Below are 23,057 nucleotides of genomic sequence, written 5' to 3' on the forward strand. Positions count from 1 at the left end.
CTAGCAGAGAACAGCTGAAAAAAAACAGGCATGAAACAGCTGCGTGTTCATCCATCGTTGAGGCTAGAAAGCTTATATAATCACAGAAAAATGTTTCGGATGCCAGTTTAGTATATTTGTCTGTCTACTGCCTCATGCGGTAAACCCCAGCTTTCTCATACCACCAAAACAAATGCTAAGAATTACACATTCACAACATCTCATGGACTCCAGTCTATTGTAAACACAATATTCATTGTATTCATTTGTATCATATGTTATATTAAAAAAAATACCAAAATAAACAACAGCAAAATCCACTCTGTATGCAGTGGCATCAGCTCCAAACATAACAGTTGAACAGTTTCTTATCCTTTAGAAAATGTAATTCCTCTCTCCTAATTCTGAACCATGAAAGTAATCACGCTTATTGGATTACACATTTCCATCTGTTGTCTTCAAAAGAATTGAAGCTTGACATCTCGGTGGGTTAATCTTGTGGCTCGTGATACTGTTAACCGTCAAGAGGAAATTATTTTTATCTGTTTTTTCCTACAGGTGGCATTCTTAACATGATTATATCTTGTGTGAAAGGAGGATTTCTCTCCCAATACTTTGGCCAACTAACCCCACATTATGACGTTTCCTCTCAATCCTCAAACTAAGGTCAAAGAGAGGCCTGCTAGACACATGGTAGGGAACATAGGGCGTTGTTATGGCTTCTGAGCTATTGTACCCACTGTTCAGCCTTGCAACTGCAGTATTACGATCTGCTAATTACATGCAGTGCAGCAAGCGTATTTTATGACAGGCCAGAGGCAGAGTCTGGTGCTGGTTCAGGTTTTAAGCATATATGAGACTAGGTAAACCCGTTTTATGCGCTCGTTTTCCTTATGCTTCTCAGACCCAGAACGGCAGGAATCATCAGCACTTACTCCATGGTCATCTGGGACACCACATCAAATGTAGAAAAGTCAGCGCTGGCAAAATTGTCTTTGTATTGGCCCATCTTGATGGCATCCAGCCACTCGTCCACAGTGCTGAAGCTGGAGAAGTCTGGGATGCTGCGGTCCAGGAGAGGGAGATGAACACTGAGGACACACAAGCAGGAGCTGTTAAGAATAATGATAATACAAACTGGCACTTCTAAAATCATAGACAGCGCAGACCACCTGCACATGATTCAAATGTGAATTATTACATTACATTTTCAAAAGGCTAGACAGAACTTAAGAGGATCCCAATGGCCTTATCCATGAACCAATATTTTCCAAACTGATTCCTCATGAAGTGTATTTCCAAATGAAGTGATAGGCTTCAAGGAGCCAATAGATCCCCTCAGTATCTGTGGAAAATCTGGTCCTCGGTTCTGCACGCCACCACAAATGAATGTACAGACAGGGATAATGGAAATCAGAAAAAAACCTTTCGTTCTCAGAGGAAACTAACACCCAGAGCAGAAACGCTTCGAAATGTTTTGTTTTGAAAAATGCAAAAGTGCTTCAATCCAGGTTTCGCCTGAAGCCTTCGTGGGTAGGATTTGATCAAACCGAAAGGCTTTAATTTACATAACTGCTCGGCGCCAGGAGAAACAAGAGACACTGTGTGTGGAAAAAAAAAAAATAAGTCAACTGTGCCATTGATGGCACTTTGGCAGAAGCATGAATTTCCTGTCAGGAAGAGAAAAGCCTTTACATTTAGAGAATATCAGAAGCATTACATTGTTCAAGATATTATCCACATAAATTGGAAATGATGCTTAAACCAGAGGCCTGTCTTGTGGGATGCCTACAAAGACGAGAAAAAACACACATGCAGATCCCGCACAGAGATTGAAGGGCCAAGCAGAGAAAAAGAGACAAAAACCCATTTAAACACTAGTCTGCACCATTATGTTATGACTATGAGTATTACTGACAGACAACGCGGACACAAGTAAATCTCACCCTGAAGATAACGGGGTCGTGGCCTTCAGCGTGTTGGGATTGCGGATCATCTTGTCGAGGTTGTTGACGATCTGACTGAACTTAGGCCGGTTGTTTCGGTCCTTCTGCCAGCAGTCTAGCATGAGCTGGTGCAGCGCGCTGGGACAGTCCATGGGTGGGGGCAGCCGGTAGTCCTGCTCTATGGCATTGATGACCTGCAGGGGGAGACAGAGATCTCTAAGGGTTGCTATGAGGCTCTACAAAGAGGAGACCGATTGATGGAGAGGAGAGAGTGGACGATCCAGTGGCGGAAGTAGTACTCATATCCTTTACTTTTACCTGGAAGTAAAAGTTTTGCACTCAAAATCCTACTTAAGTAAAAGTACAAAAGCTTTTACAGCATTTATGTTGAAATGTTAACTTTTTGTTGAATTGTAAATGTTATACTTGTACCCTATATGTACATATTGTGATTTGTGTCAGCACTAGGAAAGTTTTTATTTAAAATATGTCTGAATAATCCTATAATGGATGGGCCGTATCAGCAGGCAGACACAAAAATAAACCATTCATTTATTCATACAGCATGTACTTAAAATATCAAAAGTAAAAGTACTTGTTATGCCCAAAAATGGCCCTTGTGGTTGATATATTATTAAAATCACATTATTAGATTGTTAATAATTTAGTATCAATTTGTAAGTAGCATTTTGCTGTTGTAGCTGGTAGAGGTGGCACTAGTAAAGCTTTAGTGCATAACTTTTTGTCACACACTTATTTATGTAGGTCCGTTACATTCAAGCCATTGCCAAATTAGTTGCTACAAAGCTAAATAAGACTATCAGCTCCACACATCTCTCTCTGTGTATGGCTATGTTCAGAAGATTGTGGCGTCCGATGACTTTCGCGCGCAGAAACTCAAGTGAAGATAATTCCCTCTTCTGAAGAGTCCATCATGCCCCATCATATGAAGGAAACATTGGCACTGATGCTCTCTTTTAATTTTAATTTGATGATTTAAAAAAGAACCACATATAACACATGAATGACATAAAAAAATCATTGAGGTTAAAATACACAATGAAGTCCGAAGGCTGATTTCCATTGTGGTCCTCTCTCTTCTGAGGAGCATAAAACAAGAGCATCTGTGCCTCTCACCATGTGGTAAAAACAACTGCTGCAGTCATTAACTGTGTGTTACTGCCACCAAGTCCAAACTGTTCAATTCAGTTATTACTTAAGCACATGTAAATGTATATATATATACATTATATATATACAAATCACCACATTAGTTCTCCATGTGAAGAGTTGTTAAACACCAGTTAGGTCATTAAGAACATAAACCTTATTCCACCAACTTCACATTTCTGCCAGCAGTGACCCCATGTCTGGCCTTTACAAAGTATTTAATGCTCCCCCCCACCTCTCTCTCTCTCTGCAAAGCCACATTAAAGATTCATCTGGCTTGGGCCGGTGAAGTTATTGGTCGGGGGGGCACACAGAGGTGGTGCACGGTTAACAGAGTGAAACAACCCGGAGGACACTTGTGACGAGGACACACAATCCCCTGCTCATTACCAGGGCCATTAAAGGAGCTGCAGTTCAGACTCAGATTAATCTCATTCGTAAGACCTCCAAATGAGGACCCCGATGGAGCAGAAACACTATCTGGAGCTGCTAATAAGATAACCGTTGAGGTCCTCAGTCCCTCTTAGCACATTAGTGTTCTCACTTTCAATTTGAAACTATTTTCATTATCTCTCTCCCCATAATTTGCTCTCTCCTCCGCTACCCAGGGGGAGATAGGAAATGGAGGCTCCAGTCAAGAGCAGAAATTGTCCACTGAGCACTGCCGTGCATTTCAAATGATCTGATTATGCCTCTGTGGTGAGTGTGGGGGAATTTTCATATAAAACCCATGAGTGAAAGCTGCTGTTTAGCTGTGGGAAAGCAGATATAATGACAAAATGTATCTCTGAGGGGTCTGAGGCTGTAATGAAAGGAAGCAGATACATGTATGTGTGTAGTAACAAATGTTTAAGGGGGAAATTTGACTAAAGTATTAACAGCATATAAAAAACGACCATGGGGAAGTTAAATACATACATCTTGATTGGTCATGTCCCAGTAAGGCCTCTCTCCGTAGGACATGACTTCCCACATGACGATCCCGTAGCTCCACACATCACTGGCAGAGGTGAACTTCCTGTATTGGATAGCTTCGGGTGCAGTCCATCGGATAGGAATCTTCCCTCCCTGCAAACACAAAGAGCACAACCTCAGCGACCGAAACCCAACCGTCACAGTGTCCTGGCTCCGGAGAGAGACACCGTTCACGGCAACAATGCTGACGGTAATCCAAACTGGGACGTGGATATAACAAAACCCCTGGGAGTAAAGTGTGCTACATTAAATACTGGGGAAGGAGAAAGGAAAGGACAGGTGAAGGGATGATGTTTTGTATCGGTAGGGAGGGCAGTGTGGGAGTGCAGTGCGGTGCGGTGTTATGTCAGACCTGGGTTAAATAAAACCAAATGGCGGCGCTGGATGAATAGGATTCTCAATCAGGGCAGGTAATAGAACTTCTCATTCACAACATAATTAGAAAAGCGTATCTGAGAAGGCTGTTTGAGCCTGGTTTAATCACGAGGGGAAGGCAAGGATACTTCTTACCAGAGCACTAGTGTAGGTGGGGTCTGATGTATCATCCTCCAGGAAGCGCGAAAGGCCGAAGTCCGACACCTTGCACACAAGGTTGCTGTTGACCAGGATGTTCCGGGCAGCGAGGTCGCGGTGCACATAGTTCATGTCGGCCAGGTATTTCATGCCTGAGGCGATGCCGCGTAGCATACCAACCAGCTGGATCACAGTAAACTGCCCATCGTTTTGCTGTAAAAACAGAAATATGTAATGTGATGTCATTTTATTTAAACAGGGACAATGCACAATTAAACGTTAACCTTGTATAAGAACAAGGAGAGATGCATTGTACCAGGTTGTAGCACAATTGCTATTTTCTGCCTTTAGTCCCTGGGCAGGTAGGTAAAACAATAAATATTCAAAGCAAGTGACGTGCAAAACATCTGAATATACAATTTTACAAACACATTCACACCTAATTTACAATAATACAAATGTGCAAAGTTGCATCAATACAACTATCATGGGCTCAATCATTCCCACATCCCTAAAACCAGTCCACCCCCCACCTCTTCCCAACAATGCTATGCAATCAAAAACGCCTCCTATTACACACACACACACACACACACACACACACACACACACACACATACACATACACACTTCATAAATGTGTACAAGTTTGTTGTGACAATATCCAGCTTTTTGTCAAGCATGAAAAGGTTTGAGGATGTGTGCATTTAATAAGGTGTGTTGGGAGAGTATTCCACTGACTTAAGGCCATAAAAGAAAAGGATAATTTGCCAAACGAAATCTTGCGATTGGGAAAACAGCACTCTCCTCTAGTGGCTGACCGATGAGCGTAATACATTTTCTTTTAAAGAAGAAGCATCAGCCTTATGAATGATTTTAAAGCGTAAGCAAACATTCAAATGCATCATTACATTTTTAAACTTTTAAAATATTGCACTTGGTGAGTATTTACAGTTTTTGCCGATTGCTTGCACTCTGAAATCAAAAGTATTACACTATAATTTTTCTATCACTTTTCATTATCAAAACCTTACACTCAAAGAGCAAAACATTGGCCCAGATGTGCACCACTAAAAGCACAACGTCACCCTCACACTTTTTGCAAAACAATACACACAGTGATTTGCAAAACATTAAACACACGTATACATTAGACACAGAAGTATATCATGATGTCACTTCCTGGCAATTCCAAAGCACTGACTGTCAAATGACCACACCTATAAGCCAATCTGTGAAACACAGCCATCAGGTGCGCAAACACATGATTGCTTAACTGTAGACACACCAATCAGGTTTAGGCACTACAAAAATGCAGCAAGTCAATCTTCTGTACTTTTTTGTTTGTTTGTTGTTGTTTGTCTGTTGTTTGCTGAGCTAACTGTGTTATGCACACTACTGTAGTAGCATTAAAACTGGGACATGTTTTGTTGTTGATTCTCCATGTTGACTGATTTGGATATATGGAGAGAAATACATTATATTTTCCTCAGTCTGCAGCATTGGTCTTGTGTAGTGTTTGGTGAACTTCTTGTATATTTGCACTTTCTCTGTGTACTTCATTTACAGTACTCTAATCACTGAGAAGTAGAATTGCTAAAAGTGTTTTAGGTTAGCAACAGCAGTGTGTAACTGGTTCAAACTGAATTAAGTCATATAAAATGTGTGCGTTTCATATGGGATCAAAATATGTTGTTTTTTTTATAAATGAGTGTATATAAGAGTGTTTCATGTTGCAAAGGGTCTAGAGATAAGAAGAGATGTTCTGCTGATTGGGTGTTTGGTTGTGCTAATTGTGTGTAGTGTTTTGAAAAAACGGTCCTGGTTTTCAAAATAGTGCTTAAGCAATCGAAAAAAAAGAAAACTGTAAAGTAGTGATATTGTGTTACAGTACCTTAAAGAGGAGGTGCTACTGGAAATTCAGGGGTGCCTGACAATACTGTATGTGCATATACAATTCAATACTCACAGTCAAAGACACAAAAACATATAGTGGACTTGTTAGTCTGCTGCATTCGTGTTGGGGCTGAAAGCAACACAGATGGGGGATTGTCTCCTTTTTGTACCAGCAAAAGATTATGCCATCAGAATTTGAACAATGCCATAATCACATTTAAAACTCTTCACACAGTGGCTTTGAGATACAATATTAAATTGATAATACATTTGATGACTTTCTCTCTGGGCCACGAATAATACAAAACGACTCCCACTTCACTCCTTTTAGTGAAATTATAATCATTTAATTTTATCATGTCTACTTGTAACCCAACCCACATGTGGCTCAAGTAGAAAGGCTACTTTGCAGTATTAGTTTCTGTGAAGAGGCCCTGCAGGACACTACCAGCCAGATTTGGGTTGGGCTCATCTGGCCTCGGCAGGGCTAAGCTGGGGCTGGCTGGCTGTCTACAGCTGTTCCCCTCCACGGTTTGGTGAGGGCTTTGGCTTCATGCATGTGGAGCGTCTGGAGCAGTGGTGCAGCTGTGCTTTCCAACTGTGCACACCTGCACTCTCCCCACCACCCACCACGACACCCGGAGAACAGAGGATTCCAGAGAATGGAGCATGGGAGCTCAGGGACGGGTGTGGGGCAGACAGAAAAGGCCAAGAAAGGGAAGTGGAAGGGGCCGGCGAGCAGGGCCCCGAGCACAGCCACGTTAATAGTCTGCATGACCGCTAGCTCCACTAGCCTATTTCTCTTTCAAACACTCTGCTGCTCATTAGCTGAGCGGATGCTTCTCCTCACGTCAAGCTGATCTTCCTCGCGTACCACAGCAATTAAGCTGAATGCATTATTCATGAAAGCTTTTCTCACAAATACACATTGCTACCTAGAGTAATCTATGTGCTGTGTTTGCATATACTTTAATTGGAAAGATTCCTCCAAAGTCTTTGGCTTCAGGTTAGGTAGAATAAATAACCAGGAATTTGTGTGAATCACGGTCTAGCATTATTTATGTGTGTAAACACGTTTTATATCAAAGACCGACTTTCATTCTCTATATTTTTCTCTGCTTATTGTTGCTTCCAGATACCAGTCCAGCTCTGATCGATCTATTTCCTTTTTTCTTTTTTTTTCTGTCTCTACCCTGCAGGTTTTTCTGCAGGAGGCAGGAGACAATCCTTCAGAGCAGGCAGCTCAGTACAGACTTCACTGACCATTTTAAACAACCGCCCACCAATCACCTCAGAGAAGACACAAACCATGCTCAGAGGCTTTGACACTGTCAGCAATTGTTGTCATAAACTGTCACTGTGAGGTGCCACAGCGCAGAGGTTCCCTGGTGTTTTGAATACAACGCGCTGTCAAATATGTTTAGCAAACATCTACATATACACAAACACCCTTCACCGTGAGATCAAATTTCAAAAAAGAGCTGATGCTTTGTGTCTCCTAGATCGGAGGCAGAATGCAAATATAGACTCTAATCTGAGCAGTGTGCTGACAGGAGTATGCATGTCTTCTTCTTGAGGATGGTTTGATGTAGGCTTGCAGCGCAGGGCTTAAACTGACTATCAGGGCAGGTATTAAACCGGAGGAAAATCGTTTCAAGAGGTAGAGACTGTTTTTTTTTTTACTTCAGGAAATGCAACGGCATAAGTTCATTTAAAATGTGGCATTCTAACTGCACTTACACTGGCATACTTTCTGTGTCGCATTAAATCGGGAGTTCACATTACATCATTTGAAATGAAACTAAAAATAAAGCTTTTTTTTGGCAGAGATAATATATCCCCAATTTCCATAAATCAGAGGCCCTTTAATGCTCATTCCAAAAATGTGGAGAGAGCAATTAGCGAGGATGAAAGCATGCAAAAAAAAAAGTCATATTAGAAAATAAATGAAGTTTTTATTTCTCAAACATCTCAAGAGAGATGGTGAAAGGCCGTGTGACATCTCATCTCATGGCCAGCTTCATTTTTAAACATCTGACATCTCATTTTAAGTCTTGCAAAGTATCTGAATTATTGATTGGGGTCGCAGATGTAAAAATCCCATGAACTTTTGCGCTCTTCATATTTCCTGTCAAGGAGTCGGGGGGGGAAATAAGTATGTGATTCCTGTAAGCATCCATATACAGTGCTGCATAATAAGCAGTGGACTAAGTGTGCGGTGAATGCAAAGCATAAATAAGGTGGGACCCTGTTATTTTGTGGTTCATGGTGAAGATTCACGGAGAAAATATTAAATATATAGAAACAAATCAATACTAGGGGCATGTGGATACTCTGTGAGTGTTAATAGTAATGTGTGAATGCATAGAGCAGAGAATACCTCTAAGGAACACATGGTTGACAAGTTTCTGTGAATAATAATGTTTACTTGAAGTCGGATTATTGTGCGTGAGTTTATAAACAATATGAAATTATTGGACAGATATGGGTGTACTGGAAAGAGTGTGTCTGTGTGCATAAAGGATATGTATCCTATCAGCTGTCTTTATAAAAAAAAATGTTAAGTTCTACTTTTTCATATCAAACTCACACTGTGAAAGAGTGCAATTTTCAATTATAACTTAACAATTAACAGTGTTATAACAATCTGTAGACTGAAAACTATTAATTTCACTGGCTATAATGGCAATTTACTGTCAGCTGTACATTTACTCAGCTGTAGTGGATTAACAATAATTCTGCGAGTTGGCGAAACAATATGCTCTTTATATGGAGAGGGGGGAGGGGGGTTTGTCTCTCATCAATATCTGACTGGTAGCTTGTCAGTTGTAGAGTGTGACAGACAAGAGTTGTCAAAAACTTGCATTAAACCTTTAAGATCATCATATCATTTTTCTAAGCGGATCATAATAAAAAGCTCTGAATTGGGATCTCTGGGATTCAAAGCAGTGAAGCAGCTCATCCTGTCAGTCTGTGAAGCCAACCTTAGCGTTAGCTCAAGCAGCTCCAGTGCAGAACTTGCAGTCAGGCTGACATCAAAACATTGTCTTGAGTTTGCATCGGTTTGTCATGATCACAGTACCATATGACCAACTAATCAGCTTTTTTCAGTGAATATTGTCACGCCATAATCCGGTCTGTTAGTTGCCATTGGCCGCCTGGCTGGGCTGGTTGGTGGCTTAGCTTAGCGTCAGAGAGTGAAAAGCGGAGGCATGTGACTGTGGAAACATGCTGCATGAGAGGATCAGCAATTCCAGAGCTAATTGACGTTTCCCTCTATCAAGTTATGTTATTGTAATGTCCGCGTCTTTAATGTTTACCAAATTAACTGTCAAGTGAGTGGCAACGCCGTCGGACGCTACGCCGTCGGACGCTAGAGCGACTGACGCTGCACCGAGAACGAGGAGTGTGCTGGAGTCGGGAAGCGGGTCGGCCCAAATTCTTAACTCCAGTCTGGCGGTCTAGCGAGTCAAATTGGTCAGTTTTCCAGCAGAACACTGGGCCAGTTTACTGAGAAGTTGACGTTTTTCTGACTGACTAGACAGATTTAATAAGTGCCCTGGGAGGACAAGCAATATTGTTAATGAAGAGTATCAGATTCTATCAAAGAAATCAAATAAGTTTATGCTTGGCATAATCATATCATGTTTAACACAATTCATACCAGAGGCCTGTAATTTAATTTGTAGAAATCAGAACATTGGCAAAAAAAAGTAAATGACTGCGTTCTAGGTTGGACACAGAAACAACAAAAAATCATTATGGTGGCTTACTCTGAGGAAGGAGTCCAGAGACCCATTCTCCATGAACTCAGTGATGATCATGACAGGACTGCTCTTGGTGACCACGCCCTCCAGGTGAATGACGTTGGGATGGTCGAACTGGCCCATGATGCTGGCCTCGCTGAGGAAGTCTCGCCTTTGCTTTTCAGTGTAGCCAGACTTCAGAGTTTTTATGGCCACAAACATCTCCCTTTTGCCTGGGAGCCTCAGGTTACCACTGCACACCTCTCCAAACTCTCCTGTAAAGGTGTAACATAGGAAAAAAGCAATGGTTCTATTCAACTCAGAGCGATATGAGCGAGTAACCGTACGCAGTTTTTGGTGCATCCATTTGTATTTAGAAATCAAGTTAGACCCAAGATATTTCACAGTGTTATATTCCATCCATGTTTCAGTCATATTTTTCCATTACCTGCACCAATGACCTGCTCAATCTTCACACAGGATATATCAATCTCCTTGGCAAACTCCCTCACAGCCTCGTTGGGGTCCTCATATGTGAACGGATCAATATAAATCTTCATTCCTGGAGTCACTTGGAAAAAAGGGAAAAGCCTCTATAATATTTGATTCTGAACTCTACATTCAAGCACATTAACAGTCAATTCACCTTGCATTCACACATTACAATATAATTCTGTGATTTGTTGTGGCACATAAGGGTGATGAAGGCTGAAAGATGGAGGAGGTGGTGTAGTGTAGAAGTGGTGGTTATGACTAGTGCCTCATGGCTACTGTGTGTAGCTATTCAGCCAGCAAGGACATGGTAGTGGCAGTATTTTTAGCTGTGATAAGGCAGGTTAATATGTAAATATATATATATATATATATATATATATATATATATATATATATATATATATATATATATATCATCTCCTGTGAGTCATAGTGCCATTAACACACAGGAGAGAAACCTGGGCCCTATATCGCCATCACTCAGCTCCACTCCAAGAAATAAATTGGCTCTCCTAAGCCCCGATGCCAGGTAAATTGGCTTAAGGTGGCCATTAAATGTTCAGGGACTTAAGTGTCCTGAGTTTTAAATCCGATTATTTGGCTCTCACCTCCACATCAGGCCTGAGGCTATTTGAATGGAAACTGAACTCATGCCTTGGCTTGCTGCAGAGCTAGAAGCGCATGTATACTGCCTCAAAACCTGGCACACTACGCTAAGGAAACGTGCTGCAGAGATGAACAGATGGAGAGGATCTGACCAGGCAAAACCCCCCATTACTAAAACCCGACAATCTCTTCCCGACCTGAAGCACTGTTCAACAGACCACCCTCCACTGATGGCAAAGACCACCGAAAACAGGGGCAGAAGCCTGAACTGTGACGGGGGTGAGGACAGGATGCACACAGGACACATTGGCTTCTGCTAATAGCTGTGAAATACCAGAGTGTCTTACTGGCACACTTCGCACTGAATCACAGACTGGACTTCTTTGCACAGCGTGATCGGATTATATTGGGGAAAGCTGTTACCTTTAGAGTGGAATTAACATAAAAAGGATGAAGCAGGGTGGTAATTACACAATCAAATAAACAAATTAAGATGGGGTCATAAACTTGAGGTGGGAACGGATCTGCAGGTTTTTTTTTCCAATTATGCATGAGAAAGATGGATTAGCTTTAATTTCTTAGGCGGAGCCATGGTGAAATTACTTCTCTGCTATTTCTCCCAGATTTATTTCTGTATTATTGTCATTTAAGCGCTCTGCTACTGTACTGTATGAGGACGGAAAAGCATTGAGAAATTCCATTCATTCACCAAGTCTTTTGAATTTTTATAACAATGGCAAATGGCTCATGTGGCATTAGCATGCTAATGGCGTTAACGTGAGTGAAGACTGACCTATTTCCACCACAATGGATAGTTAGTTAACTATGAAATGCGATGATGCACCGAACACACACTTGAACATTGAGTTTTTGATGTGGTTAAATCCAGACTCCGACCGAGTGAACACAGTCAAACAACAGGCAGGATTACCCGCGAGTGGGGGACGGGCAAATGAAGCGGTGCTGTGCTGGGCCGTAGCCAAGGACACCAGCATGCAAGGTGGTAGCCATGGAGACAGGTGTGTGAGGGAGCGAAGGGCTGAATGACGGCCATGGAGATGAGTGTGTGAGATGGTAGTCATGGAGACAGGTGTGATTGGTGCTGAAGGAGGTACAAGCTGTATGCAGGCAGAGAGGAGCGTTTTTTTTATTTTTGGTTTTTTTACTCACTGTGGCCGCTGGTGTAGTGCTGCAGTTTGTCCGTGTATTCTGAATCAGGCCTGTCAAAGCCACGCCTCCTGAGGGAAAGACAAAGAACTCTAGCTCCGGTTCAAAAAGAGAGAGCAGGGAGGGGGCAGAAACATGGATCCAACACCCCCAGGTCTACCTACACTAAGGATCTAGGAGAGCTAGGAAAAGCATTTGTTGTTTTGCTAAACTGGAAAAGTAAGCCAGGCACACTACACCAAAGTGTGGTTTTCCTTTCCAGTGCACTCCATTCATGCAGCTACATGAATTGTTTAGAATTATGGGTACATCTCACAAATGTATACTATGGGGCGGAATATGTGATTTTATTCAATGGTAGGTAAACATGATTATCACCATTTTTTATTTAGACAAGCTAATGACATGGGTTGTGTGATGCTGGTGGTTGTGGAAAAGTTTGGTTACTTTACTGCCAAAAAAAGTGAGTGAGAGTACAATTTAATAGTTCTGAAGTGAAAAGAAGGTGGGGGGGCTGACATTGACTTTATTAAGCAGATTGGATATGGTGCAGGTTCTTTTTCTATCATTATGAAATTCATTATTACATTTTTTCCCGCCAACTCAGTTTTTCATTCCACAGCAGTCCCTGGCCTTTTACACTCCATCTTTTTTATTCAACACCAGCTTCACCACACTATGTCCTTCAACTTTGTTACAATTTAAGTTTTAACAGCTTGACAAGGACCTATAAGTTCTGTGATAGGACCATCACAGTGCATTAAAACTTTTTTGGACTGTTTGACAGTTCAAAATACTCTCAAAAACACACTCATTGATGTTGTCCTGGCGATGTTCCTAAAGTATCCCACAATGCAGCACACAACCCTATAGTTATTAGGCCGCCATTTTTAAGACACAAATATATTGTGGGAAATCTACAAACGGAATGCATACTCAGAAATTTATCTTGTACAATTTCTTCTGTGAATCAAGACACTGTACAGGAGCTGAGCTACAGTTTTAATATGAGTGGACACAGTGGGAACTGAAATCCTAACCTTGGCATAGTTACAAACATTTGATACCCACTGAGCAGAAGCACCTACATAACTTTAATGTTAGCAATGTTGACTTTTATATATTATTTCTGCTGTTGAAAGACTGGAATTTATTAAAAAGTAATATCTTTAAAACCAGATGGTTCTCTACAACTCACATTCATAGTTTTAATCAGAATCAGCTTTAAAAGCCAAGTATGTGTGTACACAGAAGAAAATTCCATGAGTCTGTTTTTTTCATTGCTTTCAATGTACTTACACACAGTGAGCAATTTTCAGAAAATAGATAAAAAATAGACTTGCAGCTACAAACAAGAACAACAAAACTGAATGATAGGAGATAGGTAAACATAATCATTGAACTATTATGTTCATACAAGCGGGTAAAAACTGTGTCTGTAAATTGTAAACAAGAATACAACAGTGCAAGCGAACAGACCCCATGCAAACCTACTGAATAAAAGCACAACAACTACAGTAAAAAGGAGAGAAATCCACTTTACCAGCTAGTGTAAGCTGTGTTTATTGGCTCACAGGCTTGCTTAAGAAGACTGGGACAGGACTGACTCACCGGTTACAGACGATGATGATGACGACAACAGCAATGAGGAAGACCAAGCCAGCAGCTGCCGAGCCGATGATGAGAGGTAGCTTCTCCTGAATACTGGTGTTGTACTCCTCTATAGAAATAAGAAACACATGCATACAGTAAACATACAGTAGTGCCACACACACACACACACACACACACACAGACACACAGAAACACACACACACACACACACACACACACACACACACACACACACACACACAAACACAAGATGAAAACATATGGGTAAGCATCTGAGCCACTGCATATGGAGCGAGCAATGGGTGACAGACAGACATATGGCTGGGTGAACCAATGAGCATCTTTGCATCTTGACCGCATGGACCATTTTCCAAAGCACAGCGAATGTGCTCAGATGCTGGGGATATGGACAAATTATCTGGCAGAAAGTGTGTGAAGTGAGGAGAGAGAGCATGTTTGGGTGAGGCCCAGGCTGCTCAGACAGCCAAGAGCAGGAATCCAGCTACTGAATGGGCACACAGAGGCATAGCCAAGCCCTTCTCTTGTGCACTGTAAATGACACATCACTTCACAATTTCAGCCAGATACATGGGTAAGTGAATCCCCATAGTTTCATGTGCTTCTGGATAGCGTAGATATTGTTTTCAATATTGTAGAACACATAGTGGTAACACTTTACTTTAATCTCTATTCATAAGCACTGTTTGACCATTTACGAAGTAAGATATAATGTAGAGCAAGTGGGTCACTATTGCAAATTAAAGCCAAACAGGGTGACAAGGCAGCATACTATTACACGGTATCTTACTAAATAAATCAATAATTTGACAACAAATGTTGATTTATAAATTAGTTTATCGATTTAAAAGTGTGTGATCAGAGCTGCGTCCATTGCGAAATCTTTAATTCTCTGTGTATCCGCTTATAGGTGCTCACAGGAAGAGTTATAGTATTTGACAAATACATACATAAGCACATATATCTTCTTATAACTACATTATATTGTGGTACTATTTATTATTGAAATGTTTAAATAGTGCTTATGAATGCTAAAAAGGGGGGATTAAAGTAAAGCGTTACCCACATCTTTAACCAGAGAGGGGGAACTCTGCTGAGGACTGCTGGTTTATTATATGCCAAACCCCAAAATACAGCAGGCATTACATTTGAGGTACCAATGGCATTGAAAAAAAAAAAAAAAAAAAGATAATTTATACAAGTGTTTACTTTGAATATTGAATAACAGCGGATCTGTAACACAAAAATCCAGTTGATACAGTAATCATATTTTAAAAATGCAATTTATAGAAAGCAAACACTGTAGTTTAACCTTGGTTTACTTTCTGAATGGGACTCATTTTCACTTTCTGCTCATTTTTTTCCTTTCTTCACTTCAGCATTTTCAGAGCTGTACTTATCACATAAGCACATTGTTTACTTTTAACTGGTAATCAGTGTCTTCTTGCAGCAGGAAACAACTTTTTGGTTGCATGTTTTTGTCTTTAAAAAAAACAAACATTTTTCTGGTAAAAACTAAAAACACTGAGCCTTATATATTTTCTGTTTACTCAATATTTACAGTTATGAGTCAGTTTTGATATATCTATAGTGCTGGGATCTGTGCGTGTGGCAGCATCAAGGATGTTCCTATGAACGTTGAGGCTAATGATGGCCCTGGGCACTGCAGGCTGAAGGAAATGAGATGTTCAGAGGGGAAGAAGCCTGGGCTTGGCTCTAACATTAACCTCCATGACTGATGTTTACTGAACGTTCCTTCTTCTCCCAGTGTCACAGTTCAACGATAAGACAACTTTAACCTCAGCCTTGACTTAAAGGCTTATTGTGGAAAGGAAAAAAGCTATCTTTGGCAAAAACATGATATTTTTTTGTACCACATAAAGGAAAGGATTCTTGAATGCTGGAATATGAATAATGAAAAAAATTATATAAGTATAATCTGTGGGATGTTTCTCAATACTGAAAAAAGACTTGAAGTACTTGAACTGTTTACTTCACAACATGATTCCCTTTCATTCCCGCAGCTGTCTGTGTCCAGGCTGTACGACATGGTGGGCCACGCATGAGAGGCGATAACAGCTCTGCGTGCTTTGGGGAACATTAGCTGAATTCTCACCCTCAGTCATGGTCTGGAAGTACAGTTTGCCACTGTAACGTCCGAAGCCAGCTACGGTTCGGGCCCGGACCTGGAACACGTAGATGCTTCCTGGTTTGAGGCCACGTATGACCACTGTGTTGGTCTGGCTCCTGATGGCGGTAGCGTTATATTCTGATTGATCCTAGGAGGAAAAAAAAAAAAAAAAAAAACATGTTAAGTTTATGCACATTAGTAATTACAGTCCAATTGCGAAGTCAATTATGAAATGCCACGTGAATAAATGATATACTAGGTTAAGATCTGCACTCAGGAGGAACAAATGATCATGATGAACAGTATGAGCAAGCACAGCACTGGATTTTAGTATAATCATTTTCAATGTAATTGATTTACTATTACATATTATAGCCATTTGTAGGTACAATTTACAGATTCAAGGTCCCATATTGTAAAAAGTGAGATTTCCATGTCTTCTTTTATTATAAAGCAGGTCCTGGTGCCATATAAATACTGTGAAAAATGCTCAATCCACAGAGAAATGCACACAGCCGTATTCAGAATCCGTTCCTTTAAACGAGCCATCAGGACTTCCGTATAGTTGTGATGTCACAACTATACTATATATAGATGGAAAGTGCCGCTACAGTTAGTCCCCGGCTGCAATGACAATACAGTCTTTTTTTTTAACATTACACCATATAAACCTGTTCTAGTAGAAACCTAAAATACAAGTATGAACCTGAAAATGATCATAATATGGGACCTTTAAGTCTTATACTGTAATCTTATTTTGCACTAACTGAAATATTGGGAGCAGAAACCGTACAGAAAAAAGCAGTGATACTAATCTCAACATTTATTTTACATCCACAGGAACCATAGCACTAATCTGAATCCTTTGCTACCACAAAAAGCATCATTTGTGATAAAGTAGCAGGACTGAAAGAGGCACACACCCAGCAGATGCATCTACAGTAAGAAGGTAGATTTGGTGGCAGTTTCAGGTCAGGCGGCATTTCTGAGCCGTGCCTTCTGATAATCAGAGCTGTATTTCACTGCCGTACTCCTCCTCTCCAGAATGCTGACGAGTCTGAAAGCCGAGGCTGAGACTCTTTTTAGCTGCTCCCTTCAACCCACTGCTCTGTGCACACTTCTGAGCCACAGCAGGGGCCGAGACAATTGTTTTGACAGCTCTCTCCAGCAGTGTCAGAAAAAGGGAAATATACTCAAAAGCGGAACGGCTCAGCATGTAGACGAAAGCTCGACAAACGCTGCGTGTATGTGCGTGTGCACACATGTACAATACATGTGTGCGATTGTGTTTGTAAGTCTGTGAAATGCTGTATGCATTTTAGTGATCACTTTTTTTTTTACTGTGAGTGTTCTTGTGAGAAAGTATGCTGATTCGGTGGAGCTTGCCCCTTAAATACTATTTTTAAATCAGTCAGCGCACCATTGTTTCAACCACAAGTCTCTGCGCATCAATCCCCAGTGGCCCTACTCCAGGGCTGAGAGCGGTTTCCTTTTCCAGTGACTGACCGTGATTGTAATTGAAAGAGAATGAGCAGAAGTTCTAAGCAATGTTCAGAAGCTCTGACTACATCATGCCTCCTCGGATGTGCTGTTATGCAAACGAGCATGGGGGGGATAATCTGAATATAAATGTACAACTACATAAAAGAGTCAGTTTTTCTTTTTACCATGAGCATCTTGAGTTGGATAGGGAGAAAAAGAAATTGAAACTTATGTTTATATGATGAGGGCTTGGAGGAAGAATGTGTTGCTGCATCACTGATACCTTTTCATAATAATGTAGCTCATAGTCCAGGATGACTCCGTTAGGCTGGTCAGGCTGGGACCAGGAGAGGGTGATGCTGTCCACGGTGCGACTGACCTGGTGCATTATGGATACAGTAGATGGAGCTGTGAGGAGACATAGACAGTGTGTTAAGAATGAGACAAATCAGTCACTACAGACTTCAGAGTCACGCACAGAGAGTTTTACAGCATCTTTAATCTCACAGCCAAACACCGGGTTCTGCAAAGGTGTAATACGTAATGCCATAAAGTCTTTGTAATATACTGCCTGTCCTTTTAGAGAGTCTCGCGGCTAGACATGCACTGCAGGTTGGCAAGTTACAACACTGGCCAAACCACATAAGCAGCCTCATGGGACTTCCCAGTGTCAACTGTGATTTTCATGTGATTAATTTACACTTGTCAAACTGCAGATAACGGACCACCTTGTCAAAATAAATCATTTTAAAATCACCAGACCACCATGCCATACATGTAGGAAGAACACTTTTTCAGCCCCATAAACTAAACAAACAAATAGTGTAAATCACAAACCACAAAAATGCTACACATCATCTTTTTCGTGCAATGTTTTTGTACACTTTTTAATTGTATTTATTTAGTTGTTTATGCATACTTCCTTGTAGATGACAGCTTAAAAGGACCAAAGCAGAGGTTTTCCATGCTACAAATTGCATGTGTTTTAAATTACTGCTAACAATTGTTCCAATTTCAATTTTTTTTTTTACCTTTCAGGCACACGTTGGTTTCTTGTGCCTTTTAGAATGGTATGAAAATTGACATTTAGAAACATTGAAACTTGCTCTATATGGGTAGGCCATGACAAAGACTACTTCATCACTCCTATTTATTTCACCAGGTCACATAATCATTGATGTAGGCTTTGAAAACTATGTTAACTATGCTGTGACATTTTAAGGTTCGCGAGACAACTGGTGAACAGCAACGTTTTATATGGAATTTACAGTCTCTGTCAAAAAAGGGATATCAAACGAAAGACAAAAAAGTTACAAAAAGTGTTTGTTTTTTTACGTTTGTGTCACAAAACTTTTTTTCTTTTTTTGCATTGGAACAAGTACAATAATTGCACCAAAATCCTTGATTTTATTCACATATTTTCAAGTAAACACAGTGTTGTTAAGACTCACTAGTAGCCTATTAGAGAACGTGTTACATCATGGGTGGCCTCTTGCATAGCCCAGTGACTTAAAACTTTTTTTTTTAGTACAACTATAAGGTCAGGGGAGCGTGTTCCCCTCACATCCTCCAACAACCATTAAGATTCGTTCAGGGTGCTGTGGGTCAGTGTAAAGCTAAGAGAAGCTGAAGATAGAGAGCTCTGTCTGGGGGAGCCTGGCAAGGCCTGCAGGCCTCTATGTCTGAGCCTCTGTTTGTATGTGAAAGGATCGGGTGGGTTGGGGAGTCAGAGAAGGAGGTGTGCTGGGCAAGATTTATGGACACCAAGCCCCGCGCTCATCCCCTACAGGCCCGTGCTGCGCACACACACACACACACACACACACACACACACACACACACACACACACACACACACACACACACACACACACACACACACACCCCAGCCAGCAGCACAGCGGCTCCCCTGAGTCCCAGCAATAAAGAAAGTCTCTCCACCGACACACGTCCTCTATGGAAAATCCACTGACTGGGAAATTACAACGGCCACGCCTCTATAATGAAAGATTCCAAGGCTGCATGTGTGTGGTTTTTAAATCTTCTGTATATAATATTTATTTTGTTGATGTTCATGTAAAGAGTATCAAGTATCTTTTGCAACTACTGTCCTAAAGAAGGGGAGAAAATATAGAATGTAAAGGACAACATGAGTCAGTAGTAATGATAAAAGGTCCCTTTTATAACCTTACTCATTCTCATCAGCTAATCAGCCCCGGCTTGCATGCCCTCTGACCCAGACAAAAGCATCCATCTAAGGTAACAAATTATGATGTCTCATATAAACTGTGATGGTCAAGGGACTGAGCACGTCCTCATGTGCTGCTGCCAGCAGATAATAAATAGATGTTCTGTATTTCATCTCCGCAAAGCACTTACACCATGATGGCCTGTGACACTGCAGCGTACATACATCATGCCTCTTTCCTGGAGCCGGAGGTACAATAATGTATACAGTATCCAGTCAGGACACCAGTCTCAAGAATCTCTTCCATCTCACTGTACTCGCCAGTTTGTTTGCAGTCACAAGACGACAGCCTAATAAGGCAAACAGTTACTCTAAGAGGAACTCACGAGTATCCCATTACGGATGTACATATATTCAAGACTGCCACATGGCCTTTTCCTGCATAGCATTTCCATTAAACACACGGCACAGCCATGCCTAGTAACCTGATACAGAGCCAGAGAAACAAAGGCAGCTCATGTATTCATGTACAGAGGATGGATACATGCCAACATAAAAAGCTGTTGGATGAGAACACTGTGGTTTTCTTGTGCTAAAGGACAACTTCCAGACAGCGGGGTGGCAGTCGCCATGTCTGAGCTCGAGAAACTGATAACAAAAAATAAACTTGAATTAAATTAAATCAATGATTTTTTTTAGTGCAAAGTAAATACTGAGTAAAAAAACCAAAAACATGAAGTGTTGAAACATTCGGCTTGTAGAGAAAATAGCAATCCAGCTGTGTTGTGCATTTCAAGTCAATTCAGTCCACGCATTTCAAGCTAAGCTGACATTCCACCAATTGACCGTGGAATGTAGTGGTACGCCAAGTCGACGTTTCACTGCAGCAAGGCCTACAGCACTGGTCCACATATGAAAACCATTTCGTACATCTAATTTATGTACTCCAAATCTACAAGTCTCCATTGTATTCCAAGTCTTCAAGTGTACCTAGAATTCTTTTCCCCCAACTTAATCTATAATTTACAGGGTTGAGTAAATACTTGGTTTTTACTGAGTCAACATCATATTCCGAGTTATGCCACTAAATACATGTTTTAGTTGTTTCAAGCCATTTTCTTTGTTGTTACAATGATTATTTTGAAATCATGTCGATTGCACCCCATTAAAGACAATTAGAAATTAAAAACAAAGATGTAGGAAAGTTTCTCAGTCACTTCTATGCCGGAGACAAACTAATCATGAACTCTGTCAAGTCAGATACATTTCTTCAAAGAGGGTAAGCTCCAGTTTTCACTGGACACTTTATTTATAGGCTTTCTCAATGAATGCTCTGTTCATGTTCCCAAAACTAATGAAGCGGTTATAATGACAAAGACAGGGATTGTACGTTTATGTAATTAAATTAGATGGCTGAATTGGAAAGATAAATGAATATGTCTCCAAACAGGAGTTTCCCATATACCACAGAGGAGTGGGAGAGTGGACAAAGGAGTCCTAACCAAAGCTTGAGATGCATTACTGATGATTATTAATGATACACGCAAGGTGTTTTATTTCCAGTGTTGGTCAGACACACAGTGCTCAACGTTGGATTGTGTGTTTAAAATCAGTTAAATTATGAAAAGATTGTGTTTAATCCTCAACCCCTCCCCAATTTATCCAAGTCTGTAAAAAGCTCAAAGAGACAATAAAGAGTTTAATATGCTGGGGCCAGGAGGGGGCCTGGGTGTCCATTTGAAACTTTCAAGGTTGTATATCGCATTGCTTAATTGTGAGAGGATGGGAGGCCCCAGCTGTTGTCAAAGAATTAGGTTTCAGACCCCACATCATTACCCAGCCTGGGATCTGATATGAAAGACAGTGCTTTGGAGTCTATTCTAGCGTGACGCTCTGGCCTTGGCCCAACAACACAGAACACAAAGGCTCTGTTTTGCTCAACATCTCTAATAGATGTTTTAGTGTAATGTTTGAACACATAGTGACTTCCCTAATCAATTAAAGATGGAGTTTACAGGGATATTTCCACTCATCTAAATCCAAGCCGATTTATTGGGGCATGCTTCTGCTAACACGCATCCAGACGTGGCTTTCATCCATCCCATTAATTTAGGTCTTTTATCTTTTATTATACTAGACTCTTTTGGTGGGCTTTTCCACTCTCTCTCTCTGACCATTTCCTTGTTTAGCTGGAGTTCTACTGTTAAGCCTCATTACTAAGTACTACTATGGACATGATGGGCATGTTCATTAAGCGAGGTTGGTGAAGTGAAACCATTGTGCACGGATGGCAGCAGAGGGAGCTCAGTCATGGGTCCCCATGTCCAAAAACACCCACCTCTTTGGACAGTCTTCCACGAGTGGAGGGGTCTTTGGGTGCTTCAGGACCTGAAGACACCCGCAGCAACAGTTACATCGAGCCATGCTTGGAACAGCACGGTTGGCAAAATTACAGCAATTTATATAGTGGCTTTTATTTCCTGCAGCTGACTTATTTTATTGACAGCAGGAGATATTACACCACCCAACCTCTGATTCCTTTTGCTTTGTTTCAGATGTAGCACAGAAAGAAATAAAGGAATAAGCTCCAACATTTGCTGGCACATGAATCATATGCTTCTGAGAGAATGTATATGTTTAAGGCCTTTTATCTGCATCTTTCTAACATCCTAATGTGTCTACAACCATGTGGTTCTGATATGATTAGACGTTCTGGTGCAGAGAGCAATGCTATGATTTGGGGAAGATGGGGGAGGTAGCGAGAACAGGTCAGGGCTCGTAAATCCCTTTTCCTTTTCATTGTAAAAAAAAATGGTTTCCCCACAGCGCAATCTCTCCCAAAGGGCCCAAACCAGCTGGTCCTCTAGCAGGCAGCCTCCCAAACAGGCTGCCACTGCTCCACTCTCTCCGACTGCCGTCCATTTATGAGCACCGCACCGAGCCGTCTTAAAGGGAGAGGCCCATATTTGCATGTACTTTTAGCATGCTGGCAGTCTGCCCTGTTTCCCCAGCTGCAAAGGATTGTGGGTTTTACATCTATAAAGATTTTCCAGTGCAGTAACGCTGAAAGTGAGATTTCAGTTCATCAAGCTTTAAACCATCTGCACTGGAAAAGATTGGGGACTATAATA

At 41.1% G+C, this 23,057-nt stretch overlaps 1 protein-coding gene across 4 annotated transcripts in view; it reads right to left on the reverse strand.

Moving 5' to 3' along the window:
• The window catches only part of ephb2b (eph receptor B2b), a 133,060-nt gene that overhangs the window by 5,204 nt on the left and 104,799 nt on the right, over positions 1–23,057 (reverse strand). The window contains exons 6-15 of one of the 4 annotated variants that reach the window (XM_028575388.1): positions 18,022–18,146; positions 16,242–16,404; positions 14,105–14,213; positions 12,497–12,561; positions 10,674–10,787; positions 10,253–10,500; positions 4,581–4,796; positions 4,014–4,163; positions 1,926–2,119; positions 915–1,070 (exon numbers count right to left, since the gene is read on the reverse strand). In XM_028575388.1, coding sequence (XP_028431189.1) covers positions 915–1,070; positions 1,926–2,119; positions 4,014–4,163; positions 4,581–4,796; positions 10,253–10,500; positions 10,674–10,787; positions 12,497–12,561; positions 14,105–14,213; positions 16,242–16,404; positions 18,022–18,146 — 1,540 coding nt within the window. Of the gene's footprint in view, positions 1–914; positions 1,071–1,925; positions 2,120–4,013; positions 4,164–4,580; positions 4,797–10,252; positions 10,501–10,673; positions 10,797–12,496; positions 12,565–14,104; positions 14,214–16,241; positions 16,405–18,021; positions 18,147–23,057 lie in introns of all 4 variants that reach the window. The other 3 variants (XM_028575386.1, XM_028575387.1, XM_028575385.1) reach the window with 3 other exon arrangements.

The sequence above is a fragment of the Perca flavescens genome, chromosome 4, assembly GCF_004354835.1.
Source record: "Perca flavescens isolate YP-PL-M2 chromosome 4, PFLA_1.0, whole genome shotgun sequence".
NCBI classification, from domain to species: domain Eukaryota; kingdom Metazoa; phylum Chordata; class Actinopteri; order Perciformes; family Percidae; genus Perca; species Perca flavescens.